Raw genomic sequence first — 21,712 nt, forward strand, 5'->3', positions numbered from 1 at the left:
TACATGTGGATGAACTTGGTGCTGTTCATAGCATTTGTACCATAATATATAAATCCTGCAAATCCTCTATAAACCGAGTGATGATAGAAGACAATGCGCTATCAACAAAGCATCAAGAGGAGCCATGGGAATTGATGAACCTTTGTTATGCCATCAAGCAGCAAGAAACATTTTCCAGCAAAAAATCAATAGGAAATGATTGGCAATGATCTAAAATATAAAATACGCAGGCTAAGATTGCAATACGGTAGTCCAATTAGAATGAGAAAATAAAGGCAGTACAATTTCGATGTTTAAGTGAGGCAGCGCACTCAATAACAGTAAAAATATCAGGCAGAAAACGGGAGCCAAAATTTAAGAAGATGCAGATTGAAGTTGATACAAAAACTAGGACATTGTTTAAATTGAACATCCAAGGACATGGATTCCCACACAAACATATTAAAAATTGAATGACTTGCGGCGTAACCGATAGGAAAACGAACACAAAACTAAGAGCAGTTGGTTCGCTTAAGCATTTCTCACAAATCACAGGTAACCTCTTTTTTTAAAAAAAGTCACAAATAACTTAATCAAGCCATCGAGCAACTCCATCTTCTTCACTCACAGCTGCAAGAATCTCAATGCGTACATCCAATACAGCCTGCACTCAAATAAAATGGGCAGAGTTAAACAAGAAACAGAGTGAATCAAATACACAGCAAGAATGAGATCAATCAAGGCATTAACAAGGCACATAAGCCATGCTTAGTGAATAACAGTGTCATTCCTTCTCAGCCATCTTGACAAAGACCTACGAGGTGGCTAGAATCAGGGCCGACATCCCTCCTGGCCCCGACTTCTTCGCTTCTTCCATGCCCTCTTTGATTTCATCAAAGTTCAGGAATATTCTAAATTGTTGATGTCATGTTTCTGCACCATTTTACTGAGACTCAGCAAACACCAAAAGAAATTGCTTTGATACAAAATGCAATTAGCCCTCCGAAGATAGTCCACTTCTAGCCAAAAGGCTTATGTGATTGTTGTATATCTCATGTCATGCAGAGATTACTAGTTTAACCAGGCAAATTTTTTCAACAAGATTATTTATTAGAAGCAATGGACCTTCATAGTCAATAGACATCCATCCCAGGAACTGATGCATTCCATACACAGGCATCACTCCAGTAGGTTGATCACTCAGAAAGCAAAGACCGGGATGGTTTAAGATCGAGAGTGACAATTTATAACACCTTGACCAAACTTTACTCCTACTACACTGGTATTAGCAGGGTATTGGCACTTCTTACCATTGTATTGTTCTTAACAGCATTGCTGGAGACCGCTATATATCTTAGCTATCAGCTTATGCCAAGACCCTATTTGCTTATTTGCATAAATCTACCAATACCTGAGCTTTTATGGGGCATCAAGCCTCTTCCACCAAAAAAAAGACCTGTCACCTTCTATCCCATGACAACCACATTCTCATCTGTTAGTCTCGAGGTGAATTTGTTCATCTAACCAAAATAAACCTCAAAAAAGGTCCACTGGAAAAGAATACAACTGGAAGCATCCAAAGGTAATTAGAGAATCCTAAACTTGGTCCCATCCAACCAGACTGAATTGGCTCCATTTTCCTTATGGGTACTCCTCATCTCAAAAATATGCAATCAACAGCTCAGATGGTTGCAGTGCATCGAGGATAGAAAACCAAAACACTCTGTATCATGAAAGTATTTCTCGGAGCTGTTATTGCAGTGATGCAATAATCCAATGAATCAAGAAGTTGATCCTCACTATCTATGTCGGGGCATTGTATTCTAGTTCCAAGATAATGAATTTGCTAATTTCGGGATTCCATGGAATAAAACAAGAACTATCCAGACCTAGTTAGGTTTTAAAAATTGAAGTACTAATACAAAGAAATTGTTCAAAATACTAGTTGTCCCCTACTTGCCTTGGCAGCCAAAAAAATGCTGCCAAATGTTCCAAAGCACACAAGTCTGAGTTTAATCTAGAAGCAATGTTTCTCAAGGGCCAGATTCATTGATGAAAGAAGTTAATCCATTGAAAATATAGCCCCTATATGCATGAAATGGATCCATGGGTCAGTTTCCATTCATACTGGATATTACTTGATCAAGCTCTGAAAACAGGGCCGATTTTATCATTTGGTTTCAAATAAAATGATTCAAGGGAGACCTAAAAACATGGTGAAAAGCTTCAAAAGAAACTACCAAAATCAAACTTCTTGTGAAAACATTGAACCAACAATTCACTTGATGATTTCCAGAATTGCCATCGTCACAAAGTCAACATTTTTCTTTTTTACATCACTTTTTTTTAGTCATTAGCAAGGTAAACAAACTTAATCAGTTATCAAGTTTAATGACGAGATCCAGTGAATCATACTACTTTCTAGCATAAAAGTAGATAAACACCATGCTACAGCATTCAAAATACTGCAATTGCTAGAAAAAACATTTCCTTTCCCATAAGCAACTTTGTTTTTTAGTGGTGATGGAATCATAGTTGTGTAAAAAGAACCCTTTTGGTTAGAACATTCTTTTAACATGACAAACCCAACAATGTCTTGATAACATTGTTCTTTCTTGTGGCCATCAACATTGTCTTTTCTTATGGGAAATATGCTGCCTTTTATGGTAGGGCATCATAGTCAATGATGTCCAGGAATACTCTTGATTCCTTTAAAACTTACAAATTCAATAATGTTCCCATACTAGTTTCTTGTCCATCTTGATTAAAATAAACTAATAAGTTTGGAAGACGTATATCACGCTTTGCCCATAATACAGTTAATAGCCAATCCAGTGTTCAAAATGGCAATAATATTGTATTATTTTCCTTCTTTTTTATGACAGATAAAGCAAATCCTATTATTGGTGGTAGGCCATAGTTTCATCATCTTACATATCAATTTAATTTGCTCAATTAACTTTCACATTTATGTTATATCTTCATCATGGCAAACTGGAAAAAAAAATGCTCATCAAAATCTAGATTAATTTGCTTATCATTCATCAACTATTGTGAGAAATTTGAAAAAAAAAAAATGTTTATTATACTTTTCAAACAATTGGCATGTTCCTTCTGGTTTTCTTTTCATCTTCATGATTTTTCCACATGTATGAACAACAAACTTCTCTCCTTACAAATCAACTCAAAATTCGAAATTAAGCATATGAAGAGCAAATAATCTGTTGCTTATCATTGATCTCCTGATGCTTCATCAACGAACAAACTCAATATCTTTTAAGAAAAATAGTGTCGGTGTAAATGTATTAACCCCTATTGATCCTAATTTGTGCCAATTTACATATATAACATTATGACCTTTTGATGCATAGAGAGATTAGCATTACTAGTGAACAAACTAGCTAATATTTTTCTATAAATTAGAAGCCACAAGATTCTAAGTTTCACATATAGCGCCCATAACAATCAGTGATGAATATGATACACATTTTCAGTACTATGTTGATGCTTGGCACGCACGGGCATAAGATAAGCAACCCAGAAAATGCATACTCTAATGTACATTTCATGGACAGCCTAATTATAAATGGTTACAATGCAAAATACAAATTTTGATTCATACAAACACATCATACACTTAAGTATCTCAGGTACACACACGTGTTAAATAGAAACCACATAATGCACCATTTTAATCCTAAAACAATAGATTAACATCAATATAAAAATTTTCAGAAAAGAAAACACTCTTGAATGTCAAGGTCAAGTTAATGTTTCCTACATTGAAGGGTATCACAAATATTGTTCTGTCTTGAATGGACCAGTAAATACGTTATAAGAAGGGAAAGAAACTGATGAATACCACATCAATGTGTATCTCTTAGATATGGAGTATTTTGCTGACTCTACAGCATATAATATATATTTTACTGTACAATATGATACAAAATGAAACCTTAAAAATGATTACTAAACTAGTACATGTAATAAACAAGTTTAAGATTTACTTTCTGCAGCTAAAACGAAGTAAATGGCTTAAACCTTGTCACTTTGAAAGATAAAGAAGATACATACCAATGGATTTCTGCAATTCACAAGTCTACATTCTTCCAACACAGAACCTTCTAGCATCCAACTCTCCCACACATCAAAACTATAACTTGCAAATACAAATTCCATTCTTCTATTAATCTGGTATAAGATAACCAAATTAGATTGAAAAATAAACAAAATCGTATTTATGTTCAGTAAAAATATCATAATTACACTAGTTGTAATATATATCATTGTGCAGAGTTAGTTCACAACAGATTTCACTAAGTCATTATATGATTCCAGTAAAGTTATTAATAGAACAATTTTATAAAAGAAACGAACCAAACAAATGCCAGAAATTTGTTAGCAAACAGCTTTGTGGACCTGAATATTCAACTAAATTCAGATTTCCTTTACAAAGTCAATGGCCATGTTATTACCCAAAAAAATTGGCGTTACATATAAATTTTCATTATAAGGGATGTAAAAATCAGACCAACTTCCATGCCAGAAGTGACTGTTGCACTCGCTTCAGAATTTCTCAGGAAATTCACTCCTGATCCTGCTTCCTGATTACTGTTTCTTATTCTAAATATTTCCAGAGCTATGCTTTTGAGCACCAGTTTAAAAAGAATGATGTTATTCTCAAGCCCACATCAATAAACTATTATTAACTACAACAAGGATGCAATATTCTCCCAATTAAGCACTTTCAAGCATGTGAACCATCCAAAGAATGAAGACAAGACATTGAATGCTAAAAGGAATGTTGCTAATGAATAAAAGATTGAGATAGACCCTAACCGATTCCCATGAAACTCGAGTAATCTAAAATTGCATGTCTCCACAAACAAACAAATAAAGGAAGGCTGATGATGATTTTCTAGAGGTGAGTGTAGTTGTACAAGGAGCCCAAATAAAGGAAAGCTGATGATGATTCTCACGGTTAAAAAATTGTCTTTTACATTGCTGGAGTCTTGTTTCTACATCAAAGAATCCATGTTGGATGCATATTTGCAAGTCAAAAACGCACCAGGCTCCTAGATAGTGATCAAATTCCTTATTTGCAACTTTAGATATTGATAGAAAATTGGCCTTTCTAGCAATGAGTTCCACCAACAGAGTGACATTGAGAGTAGGATTTGATTGTTTTCTTAAAGCCACATAAGGCATTAAAATAACTTTGTGAAATGTGAATTTCCTTTTATCATTAAGCTAATTTTGTAGTTTGGATAAGAAACATGCATATTAAAACACATCAAAAAAAAAGCTTTCAATGGTCGCTTATACAAGATTCAAAAGCCATCAAGTATATCCAATTTAGTTAAAATAATTTTTGCCTAAATGTTCTTGAATCACCTTTATCTCTTTTGCAAAGCCAAAAGCCTTGGTCATGTATTTAAAAATAAATCCAATCCTTGCATCCATGTCCATGCAACACAGCTCATCTTAAAAGATATTATATTTGAACATCCTTCAACTCTATGTCAAGTTTTGAAGCACCAAGGATTTAACTAACAGTACATAAATACCATTTTCTCTGATGAGCAATTGATCCGCTTAACTTAATGCAAGCTCAAGAATTATAAAAAAATTTGCATCCTCAAGTTTGGATCTGGAAGGATAATTTTGAGACTATTTTGTGTGTTTTGATCAAAGTCCCCCGAATCGGTACCGGACCCGTACTGGTAGGTGCACGGTATGGTTCGGTACCATACCGAACCGGTAGGGCATGCCGATTCACGGACCGGCACACCCTTTTTTTTTTTTAAGTTCTCAAAATAATTTAATTGGTAATTACTCTTTTTGAACTTTTTCAATGAATTTAGGTCTAATTTGATTTTTTTTGATGTTGCTTGATATTTTTTTATGTTTTTTGATGTTTCTATGATCCCAGTTTAACCTAAGTGATGCATCTTATTGCTTTAAAATGATACAAATCATAAAATGAACAACATAAAATATTTTCAAATCAAGTAGTGACGTAATAATTAAAAAATAATGCAATCAATTACATACATTTAAAGTCCTACATACCAATATCTAAAATCGGGTCGAGTGGCAATGCCTCTCATAAATATTTGGATCATCAGCATAGTCAAGAAGCATATCAGCCCACCATCCTACTCAAACAGCGTTGTAGTCTAATACGTTCATCCCATAAGAAACGTGCGCCGGGTTATAAGCACGCTCGGATCTCTCACTAAAGCTCTGGCTCTGAAAGGTGTTCTCTGTCTAATAATACGATTGTGGAGGAGCCCATCAGAATATACCGGCAGTAAAATCCGACCCATGAGATGCTCCGGGTTACATAGGATAGTAGCCACCGAAAAATGCCTCAAATGCACCATATCTATATGCATATTCATATGGTCATAGGCTGACTATGGTCGCGAATAATAGGATCCAGTATACGACTTGAAACTTGATACGTCTATGAATCCTACTCTACGTGTGAGATCATTTGCAGCTGCATCGTATCCTCCTAAATGACCTCGAGGAGCTTGTCTCTTATATGCAATCATGTGCTCGCGGGCTCTACCAAATCATGCACCGTGGTCCCTATCCTGTGTAATGTGCGTAAACTGGGGCTCACCGGTGAATCGAAAACCACCCTGCGGCTATCTCATAAACAGTGGTCTTCTGTCCTCTACTTCCTCTCTAACCAGCAGATTTATGACCAAAAGAATTGTCATCGTTGTTGCTTCTGGTCTCTAAATCTGAGTGTACTAACTCTTCCACACTCTCCATTGGGGCAGCAGGTGCATTTTGTTTTTCTTTTTTGGTGTGCTAGACAACTGCCCTCTTACCCTTTGTGCCCCTTTCTGTGGCTATGCTGGAAGAATGTATGCCACCTTAAACGAGTCGACCGGATAGCATAGCGGCCTCATTTAGGCATCTCTCGATCATATTTCTGAGAGAATGTCTCGGACAAGAAGTCATACGGTGATTGGCTCTCCTGTGGCTATGGCTGATCAGCTTGAGGAATGCATGAAATATTGCGCTCAGTCCATTGCCCTGCATCAACCCTAGCCTCACTGGCTACAAAACTAGCAGTTGTGGAGATGATCCTCACTCATCAAGCTCTGGCTTCTGCTGCTAGCCCATAAGTCATCCGATCACAGGATCATCCTCATTATCAACGAAAATACTATGAACCGGTTCTGCATACTTGAGCTCCACTTTCTCCTAAATACACTTCAGCCTCAACTTCAAATTATAGTGAATATATATAAGATCGTTGAGGTGCTTCTGTGTTAAACGGTTCCTCTGCTTGCTATGGATAAAGGCGAAAGTGGACCAATTGCACTCACAGCCACTCGAGAAGACCGTTTGGAAGAAGATCCGGATAGCTAGTCGCTTAAATTTTTTTACGAACAACCCAAAATAAATCCACCATTCAGCTGCAAAATATTGAAAAAAAATTACATATAAGATGTACCATATTAGTAACCATCTAATGCTAGATAAATATCATCCTGATGTGTAACATATCTTAAAAAATACATCAAATTTATCTAACACATAATACTAATTTTTTTATTTATTATATATCTTTAATAATTTTTAAATTTAAAAATATGTTAAATATCATATATTCAAAAAAATATGATTTCTTCCTTAAAAATTACTTCTGAATTATGTAATACGTACTACTAATTATTTTCTAATTTTGGATATCATTTATATAATTTATATTATTTTTTAAATTTAAAAATAATTTTTAAATATTAATATTTAAAAAATTAATTTCAGCTCAGATCCACATAGAATCCAACAATGGATGCTACATATATTTTTCTAGACCCTCAGGCAAGCATCAAAGGATACTTATTTCTCAATTTTTTTCAAATTTAGGCTTAGACTAATGTACGCATAATCGCATCAAAACGAATGAATGGACACCAAATTTTTATAGAGAGTAGCTTGCATGCCCCTAAATATATTTCTGATTTTATAGTTTTTTATTTATTTTTAAAAATTATCCTTTTTTAATCCAAATATATATATTTTTAATTTTTAAAAATTATATATAATCTAAAAATTAAAAAAATTTATGTCAGCGTATACAACATCTATAGATCTACAACATATAAAAAAATAAGCCCAAATCAAAAAATTTGGCATGATCTCTCCTTGTTTTGCAATTTTTGAGCTATTTTCAAGCCTCCCAAAAAAAAGTGAGGGAAGGAGAGGAGAGAGAAAGGACACCTTATTTAGCCTTGGAGTTTTCTTCTGATAGTCTGAATCAGTGTTGTTTGTAAATTTTTTAGGAGTGAAAAGTGGCGAAACTGCTTTTAAATTGCGTTGGGAAAGTCTTCTCGGGCCTTTCCAACGCCACCAGATGCCTTTAAAAGGTATTAGGTGGCAGGGGCAATAAAGCCATACTTCGAAACTAGGTAGACTTGGTGTGAATTGGCCAATTTCGGCCGGTAAAGGACCTGCTCTAGCCGGAACCGAATAGGATTACCGAACCGACCCAATTTCGCACCAGGTCAGCTCGGTACTATCTGAACCGGGCGGTTCGGTACGGTTCGGCAGACCTGGTTTTAATTCTTTTTCATGTTTTATTTGGAAATTTTAGAAAGTCTCAAAGGTTATCAATAAGGAAACATCAAAAGAAAGTAAAGATAGATGATAAGTTACCTGAAAAAATACAATGAAATATATAATGGTTATGTATTAATGATACCAACAACTAATAATTATGGCATCAAAAAGATATAACTATTTATGAGTGTCATGTTTTCTCTCAGGTTTTAATTAGTTATTGTAATTAGACAAATGTCTAAAAGCAGAAACTGAGATACTGCTACTATGCATTTCCATAGTATTTGTTTATTTTGGTTGTCACCCCTAATGAGACACTTGTTCCACTCCAAAACTTGCTCCCGAAGTTTCAGAGTATAAAAGAACGATTCATAGTCAAGCTAATACGAGTGTTGGGAAGTGAAGATAAATTTACAAAAAAGGTAGAGTTTGATGATCTATGATCAAATGCCCTTGCTCAAGTTAATAAACCATTACATGCACAACATAAAAAAAAGCAAAGTATTATAATGACATTCATTCTGCTCTTATCCATAAATCAGAGTCATGTTTTAAGCCCTTAACCATAACCTGATAAGCCTCATCAAATTGAGATTGACTTTATTAATCCTTCATCATTTGCTTATACTATGAGTTAAAGAACCTGTAATACCAACTTTTTCAGTCTCCAATCTAACATCATCCAACAATATTACCAGTTACATAATATACCAAAGCTGTATATTATTTATCCAAAAAATAAAGGCTATATAATCTGACCTGCAAAAGTTTCCCGCCAGCAGCAAAAGATCGCAATCCTAGTGTATCCTGAAGTAAAATGAGGTAAACCAATGTTATAGGTCAGTAAGCAGGATAGTAATACAGACAGTAGTACATACTTGAGCAGGGAGAAAGTAGAAACACAGAGCAGAAAAAAGTTTCAAAACAAACCTTGCTCCTAAAGGCAACAATGAATTGTGCAGCTGGATCCCTTTTTGTTACATTAGACAATGTATCAAGGAACCACCCATTACCAGGAACTCTTTGCCTAGATACATGGAACCCTGGCCGGTCTCTTGCATGTAATGCTATAACAAAACCATCTCTCAGCAGCTTGACAGAATTTCTGCTAAACCCAGTATTTACTTCCATTTGTTTTTCTGGAGTTGATTCCCTTGCTGATTCCACAAGACAAATCTGTTTATTTCTAGAATCCTCAGGAGAAGCAAACCGAGAACTTATAGCAGTATCATCCTCCCGACGCGAGGTGTAATTACTATCATTTTCCACTGCTGAAAAATCATCTGACTTCTGCTGGGATCTACGGCGAGCAGGTCTCTTTTTACCCTTCTTACCAGATCTACCATGCCTTCCTTCAGATCTAGAGCCAATGTTTTGAGATAGACCTGAAGCCTGAGATTCCTTCGATTGATGGATATCATTTTTCTTATAATATTCCGAGCTGATATGGCTCTCATCTGTCTGCTGCTCACCATCAGAAACCCTTTCCTTGTCTTGTTTCTCCGACTGGTCTTCCTCATACCCAGTTTCACTTTTTTCTTCATCTTCATCAGAAACAACATTGTTTGGAATAACTCCATCAAAGAAAAATGACTGCAATATAGTGACTGCTTTCTCCCTTATTTCCATCCATACTTCTTCACTGTAATCTGCACTCCGAGGAAGAATTAACACATTTGGCATCTCTCTTACCTGAAGGCACCAAAGTATAACTCTTAGGAGAAAAAAAAACACAAAAATAAAATCTATGAATTTGCAATCACAAAGGATATTATAACTAATTTTGAAACAGATAAAATGGTGTGAAATGCTCATGCAATAAGAAACTATATTTACGTAACACCTAGCTAGAAACTAAAGTAAATTACTTGCAAGAAGCTTTTAAGAATTAAAAAGTAAGATGACTGGAGACGGATGTAACAATAAGATGAATCCCCCCAACAGAAATGCTAACCTAATCAAAGCATTATTATCCAAGTGATATATACTCTATGGTTAACACAAAATTTTCTGGGATATTGAGATATAACAAGGTACTTGTTTGCCTACGCCAATTCATCATAGACTATACCTTGACCCATGTGATGAACATGAGAGGAAGCATAGACAGGGTTGATCCATTTATTCCATGAAATTTTTCTCTCTACTTTTAAAAGCCAAGATTTATTGAAAAGAAGATATGGTCAGTTTAGATGCCTATCCTTTTGGAGATTTATGAGTAAGAAGTTGAGAGTTCAATTTCCTAGAAAGTCTGAGAGCGGTCCTCTACGGCTACAAGCCAATGGGAGGAAACTCTCAACACTCCTATGGGCTTTTTCTGGGGGTAAGTGCAAAAATTAGAATGTGATTTTCTTTTTATCCTTTTCTTTTCTTTGTCTGGCCAGTTGCTTCTCACGTGGTCACCGGTCAGGTGGCATCTAATGATGGACAAAAAACATGTGGTAGGGAGCTCCTTTACCCACCACCCACGCCCCCCCTCCCCCCCCCCCCCCCACCCCCACCCACCAAAAAAAAAAAAACATTCCAACCTACTCAAGTTTTTACCCTAGTGATATGCAATTTATAAGAAGCATAATTATCTAGCATTTTTCCATGTAACTGGAATTTACTATCCAGAAAATTTTTACCAAGAATTCATTTTTCCTCCATTATAACATCAAGTCAATCAATATATGGGGCATCCTTGAGAAACATCCCACCTAATTTTGCAGGCTCAACACCTAGGCTGCTTATTTTCAGGCATGGTCATGCCTTGATTATTGGTCTATCAAGGCCCACAAAACCAATACCAGAAATCATTGGATGTCACCGTTTTGGTACGATACAATTGGCATACACCCTATACAGTCACAAGCTTCCAACACTTTTTTTCTCACTCCCAGCAATGGTACCGCTTGAAACTGGGTAGCCTAGATTGTTACCAGATGATGTGGGATAGTTGTGCTCAGTTCAGACTAGTATGAATTGATTCAGCTCATGTACCAACCCAAACCTCATTACTATACTGGTACCTTACCAATAAGATACGATATGGCATGGTACAACAAACCTTGAGAATTATCTTCCTTGCGCTGCCTTCCTCCTTTCACCATTGCTTATTGGATGGTCAATCTAGCTTTCCGGTGACAAATATGACCTATTCTGGTATATCCATGTGTAACATTTATGATCCGTTGCTACCAATAGGGTCACTAACACGTTGATAACAACATGCACACCAATGTGGCAACTTGCAAGTCAAGCTATTTTAGATGCACCTTTCTCAATCTATCCTATCGTACCATATAAAACTAAAGCTTATCAACATAATATTCCATCCACAAAGATGTATTAAAAGTTCAACTATTTTTATCCGAGAAGTCAATCACTCCTAGCTAGTTCACTTTTGCTCCCTAAATGGTTTCTTCCCATCAATCAGGGTTCATTTTCAAAAATCATAGTTACTTAACCACAAAAAAGGGGGTTAGTGGTGCATGAGAGAGGGGAAAACATGATTACTCATGGAGCTTTAATTAAAGCTAGTCTTCCAACAACAATATAAACATCACAAGGACAAGTACTCATTTAGTTGTTCCCTCAAGAAGGTAATGCATTCAAGAAATTGATAAATAGCACAACTTGTCCAGCATCCAAAGGTAGCCATGGTTTATGATAAAAAAAATTTCATAATTAGAGAGTGCGACTGCCAAGGGATGGAAGACACTACAATTTATTAAGAATTTAAGCTCCATTGTATAACTAACAAAATAGGCTCATGAAATATGTCCAAGCCACACAAGTGAAATAGTGAATTTAATGGCACAGTTCAGTTAACCTCGTTGATGAAGGCCCATTAAGCCTACACCTACAAGATTAAGAAAGTAATGGAACTTTCTTGTAGTTAGAACAAATCATAGAAGAACTGAAGGACAACTGAACAGCTTTCAAAAATGTTTTAACACTCAAAATTGTCACCATAGGCTAGTTTGAAGATTAAAGTAAGTGGTAGCTGGGACACCCAACCACTACACTAAATTGTAAGGTACAGCAACCATTTTACTGAGCGACAACATTTATCGAGCATGCATAGAAACTTACATCAAATACATGAAAAACAAAAAGTGTTTTTCCTAAAGATATGCCTTTATAAACGGTAGCTTAATCATATTATTACTCAGACCTAAATGACCACATGTAATAAGAAAATAATTCATACCCTAAGACTAATGCTCATACCCATGCTTCCATCCACTGTGGCCCCTCAGCACCATCCAATGCACAACCAGCTATAGTTCCATCAATCAAAAGCTGTTTTAGTGCACAATCATCTATTAGCTGACCACTACCAGTATTAACTATAAATGCCCCTGTGAGAAAACCAGTTCATTGTAAGTCGAAATTGATGGATAATTGGTAAAAAGCAACCAAACCATTTAGATTATAAATAGGAAGCAAGAGGATTAAGAATACAGCAGTTAACTGGAAAAAAAAAGAAAAAGAAAAACTAAGGACCATAACCACAAAAAGTGCAACTAAAGTTACCAGGCTTTATATGCTGCAGACATTCTGCATTAAGAATATGCATTGTATCATTGGATAGCGAACAGTGAAGTGAAACAAGATCGCTTGCTGCCAATAGGTCATTGAGTGTGTCCATTCTCCGAGCGGCAGGAGGAAATGCAATAGGAGGCCTTCTGGACTTTCCTTTGCCCTACACAAAATTGTATTATAGCAAAGTCAGGACATGAGACGAGATATTAAATACGTCAGAACTCCATAAAATCATTCTACTTAAAAATCATACAACATGAACTTTTTAGGCACGCAAGTTCATGAAAATTTGACAAGCAACTTAGACCATAAACCTCACCTTTAACTTGTGCACATTCTACCAATACTTTTTATCATATAAGCCCGAAGTCATGGAGATCAATATTACCACTATAAGCTAATTTGATTTTGACAACCAGGGTTAGCTCAATTGGTTGCATCCTCTCCACTTGGGAAAGGACCAAATGTTAGAAACCTAGTGATGGCATGACTATCATATATCTCAAAAGTGGTGGTAACTACAAGTGCAGCAGACTGAATATTTCATAAAAATAGGCATGAATGGAATTAAAGATGACGATAATGATGGCGTACCAAGAATGCATTAAAACTCAAGATAGCCTAGCCATAAAGGTTTCTATAGATAGAGTTTAACATCAAGCACCCATTATGATTCTTTAGAGTACAATTTCAAATATTTATTTTTTGGGCACAAGATACAAATCAGAGCCTCATAAGCTAGACACATAACAAATCCTTTGAAAGAGACATTGAGTCAAATGCAAGGAAAGCCATGGAGAATTAAACAGTGAGGTTTAGGTAGGCTATGAAAAAACATTTATAAAAAATGACGTATTAGTAAACTAGTTTTTAATTACGTCCGTAGAACATGAGAAAGATTATTCTCCTACTAAGTTGCAACATTTCAAAAGATAGAAAATGATAGATTAGCAATCAAGAAGTGCTCAACACCTAAGGTCTAGGTAAGCATCCTTTACTACAAAACAAACAACAGTCCATTGTTAACTGGGAAAACTGGAACCACATCTATAAAGCCACTGAAGTCTGCCAGCATAGATCCATTCTCTAGTGGGGTTTTTAATGCCCCATTATAAATTGGGTCTCCAGACCCAATCAGATCAAGAGAAGGATAAGCTTCTACACCCACTCTCAATACTCCCTTCTTAGATGACCCACCCCCCTCTCTGTTTTCCCTTTTCTCTAATGCTACCTCTTGTGCTGTTGGGCCCCTATTAACGAGCCCCCTTTGCCCTTCTAAAAGAAGACCCAATCACCACTACCTGCCCCTTTCCCTCTCCATCTACATTGCAATCTCCATTTACCTATGGATATCCTAGTCCAAATCAAGTATTTTGAGGAAGTCAGCAGCAAGCTTGTTGGCAACACAAGAAGGATGGTGGGAGTGGGGTCATTAGTCATTCATCGGAGTTGGTTGGCCCTAGAGAGAGGGGGCTTAACTATTGGTTGGAGGTTAGGTAAGAGAGATGAGGAGGAGGTGCCCCTTGGGTTTGACCTTTTGGGGATGGGTGGGAGGGGAAGTGCGACACTATGTGATTGGAGGGTGGATTATATCAAAGGTGCTCATGACAGGGTGAGCTAGGTGGACTAGGAATTAGCTTTAGAAATTTAGTTGCATACTTGGTATTCAATTTTTCTATATTTTAATCACCCTTTCCATGATAAAATCAAGCTTAGCAAATTATTACTTCAACCATTTCCTTTAGCAAACCAAAAGTGGGACAAGACTTGCAATGGACATGTTTTCAAAGGTTTCGGCTTGTAGCTGATTTTGCCATCCCCTTCCAGTGTTATATGGTCAATAACATCTTCTGCATGACCTCTTCTGTTTTTTTACTATATACTTGTTTTTCATTAATAAATCATTCAGCTAACCTTTATTTGCTAATAAGAATCTTATGCAAGATTCCCTTTTTAGGTCAGTCTAGTTAAGCTTACAAAAAAATATCCACGTTAGTTCCCAATTACTTCTGAATCCTTTTAAGCAAGCAGTAGGATTAGCTACTCCAAAGGCTGCCCCATGATCCTGAGCCACAAATACTCGGTTACAAGAAATATGACTACTCAATCCCTAACATCGATAACTTTTGTGCTTCATTAACACTGTTCTTTTAGGACAAGATACTTCTATTTCCAGAAAGGCAATAAGAAAGCTACAAATTTGGATATAGAATGGTGCCAAGATAACCACAACATTGGATTGGACTATGAATTGTAGATCATGAAAATTGAGAAAAGAAATTGGAGTAGTACCTTGTGGTTCAGATCGAAGTAGAGGACGCTCATCTTGAAGGCCAGGCTCCTGGTGGCGAGGCAGCGGGCGGACGCGGACCTCCCGATGATCCCAAGCACGAGGCCACGGCAGCGGCGCATCCCGCGGCAGAGAGGCTGGATAGAGCCGAGCCAGCCGGAGGCGGCGGAGGAGGAGGAGGAGTGGCGGGAGAGGAGATGGGTCCGGCGGAGGAGGCCGAGGAAGAGGGCCATGACGGTGTCAGCGACCTCCTCGGCGCGGCCGGCGTCAACGTGGACCAGACGGAGACCCAGGTCGGCGGCGAGGGCAGAGTCGACCGTCCGGTCGGTGGAGCCGAGGCAGAGGATGAGCTGCCAGGGGCGGAGGCGGCGCTGGGCGGCGCGGGGGAGGAAGGCGAGGGAGTGGACGAGAACTGCGGCGGCCGACTCGATCCGGCCGTCGGCAAGGCGGGAGAGGCCGACGTGCTCGATGGCAGCGACGCCGGCGAGGACCTCCTGCTCTAGGGACGGGTCCTCGAGGCAGTTGAGGGAGACGACCAGGGGGAGGTCCGCCGCCATCCGATTCGGATCCGAGGGCGAGCGGCCCGCGCCGCTGTTGTACCGCTGCATTCTATTCTGCACACCCTCTCTCTCTCTCTCTTTCTTTAGATCTCTCTCCTTCTCGATTGCTTTCTACTCTTAGCCTCTCCTAAACAGTAATTATTGGATCCCTCGTTGTGCTTCTCTTGCTTAATATTTTGCTCGCTTCATTAGCAAGTAACTGATTTCTCCCTCTCTCTTTTCGTTTACTTTCTTAGTTCCCGTCCTTGGGGAAGAGGAGGAGGACGACGGGAGAAAAAGGGCTAATGGGGTCACGGGTCGGAGGAGGTTAGGAGGATGGGACGAGAAATGGGCTTGGGTTTGAATCATTACCGTTCGTGTCGTCGTCGTTAGGTGGCGTCCAGTGGGCCGGGGCGCTTGAAAACTAGGGGGCCGAAAAAGATTGCATCGCTTTGAGCTTTTCCAAGCTGGACCCTACTCGTCCGGGTCCTCCAGCACCACCGTGTCAGATCCTTACTCTTGATTTGGTTGGCTGGAGCTACATCGATGAACAACCGGGGTAAAAAAGCTACATCAGGGTAGGATGAACAACCGGTGTAAAAAAAAAAAAAAAAGAAAGAAAAGTTGAAGCATAGGATCCGGCTGGACCTAGAATAGGGCCGAAATTTCGGGCTGCTAGAGCTATCACCATCATGTCGTCATTTCCAATCGACAGGGGTAAATGGTCTCAGGGATAGAACTAGGGATGATAGCCCAGTAATTTTTTTCAGTAAAATGGTAAGTTACACGGCCCGATAATATACCCAACCAGAGACTTCAGACAACAATCTATCACAGAGATGTAAAAATAGAAGTAGAAGAGCCTATATCCTGAATGGTTGGCCACAAAAGATACCACCCAGTCCATTGTACCATTTGCTTTCTGATAGATGTGTTTTACTTCTAAGAATCTCTAAATGTTTAAGTTACCACCCAGTCATATCAACTCTATTTTTGAAAGCTAATTCCAGACTGAATGGAACCCACTCCTATCCTGTCCAAGTGGTGAAAGGTTGATGCTATCCTACCAAGTGTATGATGGATCATTAAACACATAGAGAAGCTACGCAGAAGAGATGAAGCAGAAACTGACCATCTAAAGGCTTGTAGCATATCCACAGTTATCCTTTTTTTTTCAGAAAGAAGTCAGGTGGTATCGAGAAAGCCTCTAGTTCCAACTTCCTTGATACAAAGAGAACTTCAGGGTGATTGCCTGATGGAGAGGTTTGATCTTGATCTTCCATTCCCAGTATATGTTGCCTTCCTAATGTTTTTACATAGTAGGTACTAACAACATGCTAAGCTATATATTTAATGGTATCTGAATATAGTTGCTGTTCTACACTTCCCTACACTTCAGTGACCTAGCCTCTTTCTGGTGTCCTCTTTCTTCCTCTAGTGGACTATCCTTTTCATTGTAGTGCAAGAAGTGGTGTTTCATGAAAATTACTATCATATCAAAGAAACATCACAATAATAAACAAACTTCAGTTGAGTTGCATCAAAATACCAGGAAAAAAAAAACAAAGAAAGAAAGCGGAAAAAACTTCAGTTGAGATGTTTTATGCGATAGAGAATGAGTTGCTCGGTCATTTTGCAACTATTTGTTGTTTGTGTAGTCTCGCAAATTGGGACCAGATGATGCATCTATATCACCAAACAGCATCAACAGACTTTGCACGTACTTTTCTACTAAATTATTAATTATGTGGTCGTAACTTAAACATATGTCACATGCCTTATCATTATATATATATATATATATATATATATATATATATATATATATATATATATATATGATTTGTCAATATAAGTTTTCTAGCCAGATTGTTGGTCCTCTTATGATGTATACATATATTGTATAAAGAGTTCGGGTTGCATCTTTTGCAAAAGAATTATTCATCTTCTTTCACAACATCCACCATTAGATTACATATTGTACATATCTCAAAACACTCCAATCTTTTATTTTCATCCACCTTCATAGCTCTCAAAGCAGTCATTGCGTGACCCAACAATTGACATCGCGAAAAAAGATGAATCATTCTTTAACAAAAAATACAGCCCGAACCCTTTTGAAACATGCCTTGATTATTATTTTTTCTTACATGTTGATTTTGAGGGTTGCTCTTTTGCTATCTCAAAAGTCAAAATGATGCTATTGATCGTAAGAACACTCATGCAGAAAAAAACGCAACAAATATACAAATAGACGTTGGGAAAACATGCACCGTATCTAAATAATAAATAGCATGGTAATATCCTCATTTTTGGAAATTAACAAGAATGCTTGTGGAGTTTATCTTAAAGCGTAAAACTATTAGCTAGCCATTAGGGATAATAATGAATTTGGCCCGGCCCGGCCCGGATCGGCTCTTGCCAGGCCCAACGTCATCATCCTAATACTGTGCTATAAGAACCCAATTCCCGATCTTCTATGGTCATGTCCGGAGTCGACCGACCGGCCATGTCGACATCCTCCGCACCGTATCTTTCTCGTAGCTCCCTAACCCTTTGCCTCCCTTACCTTTCTTCCGCCGCAAACCAAAGAACCCACCTCACCGCTTCCTTCTCTCGCCCCATTTTACAGCGGAAGTGGAAGAACGACTTCCGGAAGAAGACCGTCTCTCTCCGCTGCAGCGCTCTTCTCCTCGCCGACGTCGCCCCTGCCACCTGCGCGGCCTACGGCACCCTTCTTCTCGGTGGAGGCGTCTTTGCCTGTAATCCTCTTACTCCTTCCTCCTTCAACTCTCCACGAAACCGAGGAAACTTTCAATCGCTCCCTGCAGCTAAACCCCTAATTCCTTTTCTTTTACATCCATTAATTGAAGACTCGTCTCTTTCTTTGCAGATGCGAGATCCGGAAGTAGAGGCTCTATTCTTGGAGGACTATCCGGCGCTGCACTCATGGCCGTCGTAAGTAACTGGAATCCCGCGTTTGTTCTTTTCTTTTTCTTTTGAAGAATTTGGTAAATAACTGATAAGTCGATGCTTGGTTCTTCGAATTGTTTGGAACTTGTGCAACATTGCTACCTGCTATTCCCTGGCTTGATCTGGTTAAAAACTCATGCTGTTAATTCTAAATGGGAGGGAAAAAAAAGATGATTCTGTTTGAGAGACAAACGAATTCGCTAACCTCAGATAAAAGGAAACAGCAGGTCCTCTCAGATCGTGCTACACTATCTTTTGAGAATAATGGAGGGGGCAGGGAACCTTCCCTCCAATAGCAATTATTAGGAGGAGTGAGAAAATAGTATTCAGTAACCCAAGAGCTTGGTTACAGAAGATTAATGAGCTTGACGGAAATAGCTACATGACTCTCAGCACCTCTTCTAGAAAACAAATCTTTCCATGACAGCAAGCATAGTTTTTTTTTTAACAAAAAGAAAAACCTTAAGAGTTTCGCTCCCTCCCAACCAACCACAACAGGGCGAAAACAAGCTGATCCAAAGCCTTCCTAGAGAGCTGCTTCACTCTTTTCTTCCTCCACTTAGTCCACAAGGGCATTAAGGTAGATGAAGGCATGCTACACTTTCATTTTCACTAGAGATTATTTTCTCCTCATCTTTCTTGGATGGGCTTATAGATTCTTTGAATCCATGCATTGCACAAGCTAGGTTTGTTGAAGCTCAGGAATACTCAGAATAGTGCCACAGATATGATATTCTCATTTTAAACGTAGAATACAGCTTTACAGGATTCACATTCTTCAAGCCCCATATTCACTTATTTTGTGATGCTTCTTGTGATGCTCTTTCTGACAGGATGTGACTAGTATTGCCCTTCTTTTAGCCTGTGGTACAGGTGATTTGCATGAGTAAGAGGAAAATTTTCATTCTTCTGTTGCCTTACATTTGGTGGCTCTGCAGTGCATTAAGGGCCTTTTGTAAATGCAATCATTTTAATCATACATCCTGCATCATCCTTCTTCATCTCCTTGGTGTGATCGTTTATCATGATATTGCAAGTGTATTTTCTTCATGCTGCAAGTAATGTACATGTTGGTTTGGTAATGTTTCTTGGTGTAGGCATATTATCTCATGCAATCACCTGAGACAAAGGCAGTAGGTGATGCCATCGGATTCGGGTCTGCTTTCCTTTTTGCTGCTGTATTTGGTATGTGCTTTTTTTTTTCCTCATTTATGTTTTATCAACAACCAGTGCCACTTATTGCGGAGGCTCCTTAGTGTTTTGGCTGTTGGGTCTTGAACTAGGTTTAACTCATCGATTGTTTTTCAGGTATACGGTTGGCTGCCACTCGAAAATTTATACCTTCTGGACTATTATTGGGCCTTTCTGCTGGTGCCTTGGCAGTTTTCTTTTCTGCTTATATGCAAGATAAGTTTTAAATCATGCAGGAGTTGTAACCTTAAGTCTTTCTTGGTAGATGCTGGCATGATTTGGATCTGTAATATAGATGTACAATATGTAGGATGGTGGATCTGCAGGAATATTATTTATAGGGTGTATTCATGTAGGTGAAGTAATTCTACTCTACTGCATTTTCAGCATATCTGATGCTCCTGAATAAAAGGAAATAAAGATTTTGAATTTGGGTATGATCTGTGCAACTAACAATAGATACCAGGGACAGGAGGCTTCAAAAAATTTAAGAGTTTGAAACCGTTTGAGATAAAATGGTGATTTCCTTTTCAGATGAGTGACAAGATCACTTGTTGTTTGGGATATCCGTATACTCACCTGAAGTTGACATCGATCTCCTTTTTGTTTTGGAAGTCTTGCCTGAATTTAATCATCCTAAAATGATTTATGGAACTTCGGAAATGAGATTTTAGCAGGAGATTAAGACATAGCTAAAGATATCTCTAGTGATCATGATTTATGGGAGCGTTATTTGGTACCATGTCATGGGATTCCATTCAGAAGTACTAGTGAAAAGCTTTATGTAAGGATAGCTGCAGCCACAATCGAAGTTCCTGATTATGATGGAATATTCTTCATGTTTGTGTTCACACCTGTATCGATGGTATAATATTTGTATTTCTTGTACCATTGAATGAAATTTCCATTGTGGACTCCATGAACCCCTGAGGTGAGCTCCTGAAGTCATTTTCTGTCACTGATTTTTGATGAAAAAATGGAGCTCACATCAATTCTTTTTAACAATTTTATCCTTGTTTTTTTTCTCAGATTAACTGGAAGAAGAATCTAAAGTAGATGGTATCAGAGCAGCCAGTTTCTTTGACATTGTCTAGAGTGGAAATTTAAGTGACAAAATGGAAGTGGTCACACTGAGTCTAATGGGCAATGAAGGGTTCCTTTGGATCATGCAGTGGACTCTCCAGCTAATTTGGCAAGTTTTCACTGATAAAGTTCCTGTGGATTTTAGATAAGCAAATTCTTCAGAAAATTCAGCAACTATGCCTCAGTAATTCCTTTTAAACTTTGCTGTCTATCAATGATCACCCTGACAAGGTGGCACCATCAGCTTCCTCATCCTTTTAAGTTTTCAACTATAAGTTGATCTAATTAATGGAAGATTTACAGACTCATGAGACAGTTAGGCTCCAGAATTTTTGATCTGCAGATTATAGCCCAAAGATCAGAACAGGAGTTTAGGGTCAAATTCAGTAAGATTTGTTTTGCTTTCAGTTTGATTTGGTGGTTCCCTTACTGTTTTAGTACCTCGATTGATAGGCTCCAGAGTTCTTAGCCAGTAGGACGTTGGCACTCCTCTACCGCTCTGTGGTGTTAGTAAATCAATAATATTTCCGACAGTTTACTA

At 38.1% G+C, this 21,712-nt stretch overlaps 2 protein-coding genes across 2 annotated transcripts; one reads left to right on the forward strand and one right to left on the reverse strand.

Annotated features, from left to right (window-relative positions):
- Positions 1-327: 327 nt before the first annotated feature.
- LOC103718493 (C-terminal binding protein AN-like) lies at positions 328-16,243 on the reverse strand. The gene is made up of 7 exons (XM_008807349.4): positions 15,388-16,243; positions 13,087-13,255; positions 12,781-12,911; positions 9,496-10,257; positions 9,325-9,372; positions 4,054-4,170; positions 328-643 (listed from the first exon to the last, which is right to left on the reverse strand). Exons 1-7 carry the CDS (start codon positions 15,991-15,993, stop codon positions 569-571), a joined length of 1,908 nt encoding a protein of 635 aa, XP_008805571.1. The 5' UTR covers positions 15,994-16,243; the 3' UTR covers positions 328-568.
- A 2,109-nt stretch (positions 16,244-18,352) lies between these two features.
- Positions 18,353-21,712, forward strand: LOC103718494 (protein FATTY ACID EXPORT 4, chloroplastic). The gene is made up of 5 exons (XM_008807350.3): positions 18,353-18,686; positions 18,818-18,882; positions 19,995-20,082; positions 20,206-21,019; positions 21,118-21,712. Exons 1-4 carry the CDS (start codon positions 18,404-18,406, stop codon positions 20,313-20,315), a joined length of 546 nt encoding a protein of 181 aa, XP_008805572.2. The 5' UTR covers positions 18,353-18,403; the 3' UTR covers positions 20,316-21,019; positions 21,118-21,712.

This window comes from Phoenix dactylifera, unplaced genomic scaffold (genome assembly GCF_009389715.1).
Source record: "Phoenix dactylifera cultivar Barhee BC4 unplaced genomic scaffold, palm_55x_up_171113_PBpolish2nd_filt_p 000397F, whole genome shotgun sequence".
Classification (NCBI taxonomy): Eukaryota; Viridiplantae; Streptophyta; class Magnoliopsida; order Arecales; family Arecaceae; genus Phoenix; species Phoenix dactylifera.

Coding starts and splice junctions, on each gene's coding strand:
- LOC103718493 (XM_008807349.4), bottom strand. CDS start 15,993: ATGCAGCGGTACAACAGCGGCGCGGGCCGCTCGCCCTCGGATCCGAAT. Junction 9,373..9,495: donor TTGTTGCCTTTAGGAGCAAG/GTTTGTTTTGAA, acceptor ATTTTACTTCAG/GATACACTAGGATTGCGATC. Junction 644..4,053: donor TGAATTGCAGAAATCCATTG/GTATGTATCTTC, acceptor ATTTGAGTGCAG/GCTGTATTGGATGTACGCAT.
- LOC103718494 (XM_008807350.3), top strand. CDS start 18,404: ATGGTCATGTCCGGAGTCGACCGACCGGCCATGTCGACATCCTCCGCA. Junction 18,687..18,817: donor CGGTGGAGGCGTCTTTGCCT/GTAATCCTCTTA, acceptor CTTTCTTTGCAG/ATGCGAGATCCGGAAGTAGA. Junction 18,883..19,994: donor GCGCTGCACTCATGGCCGTC/GTAAGTAACTGG, acceptor TTCTTGGTGTAG/GCATATTATCTCATGCAATC.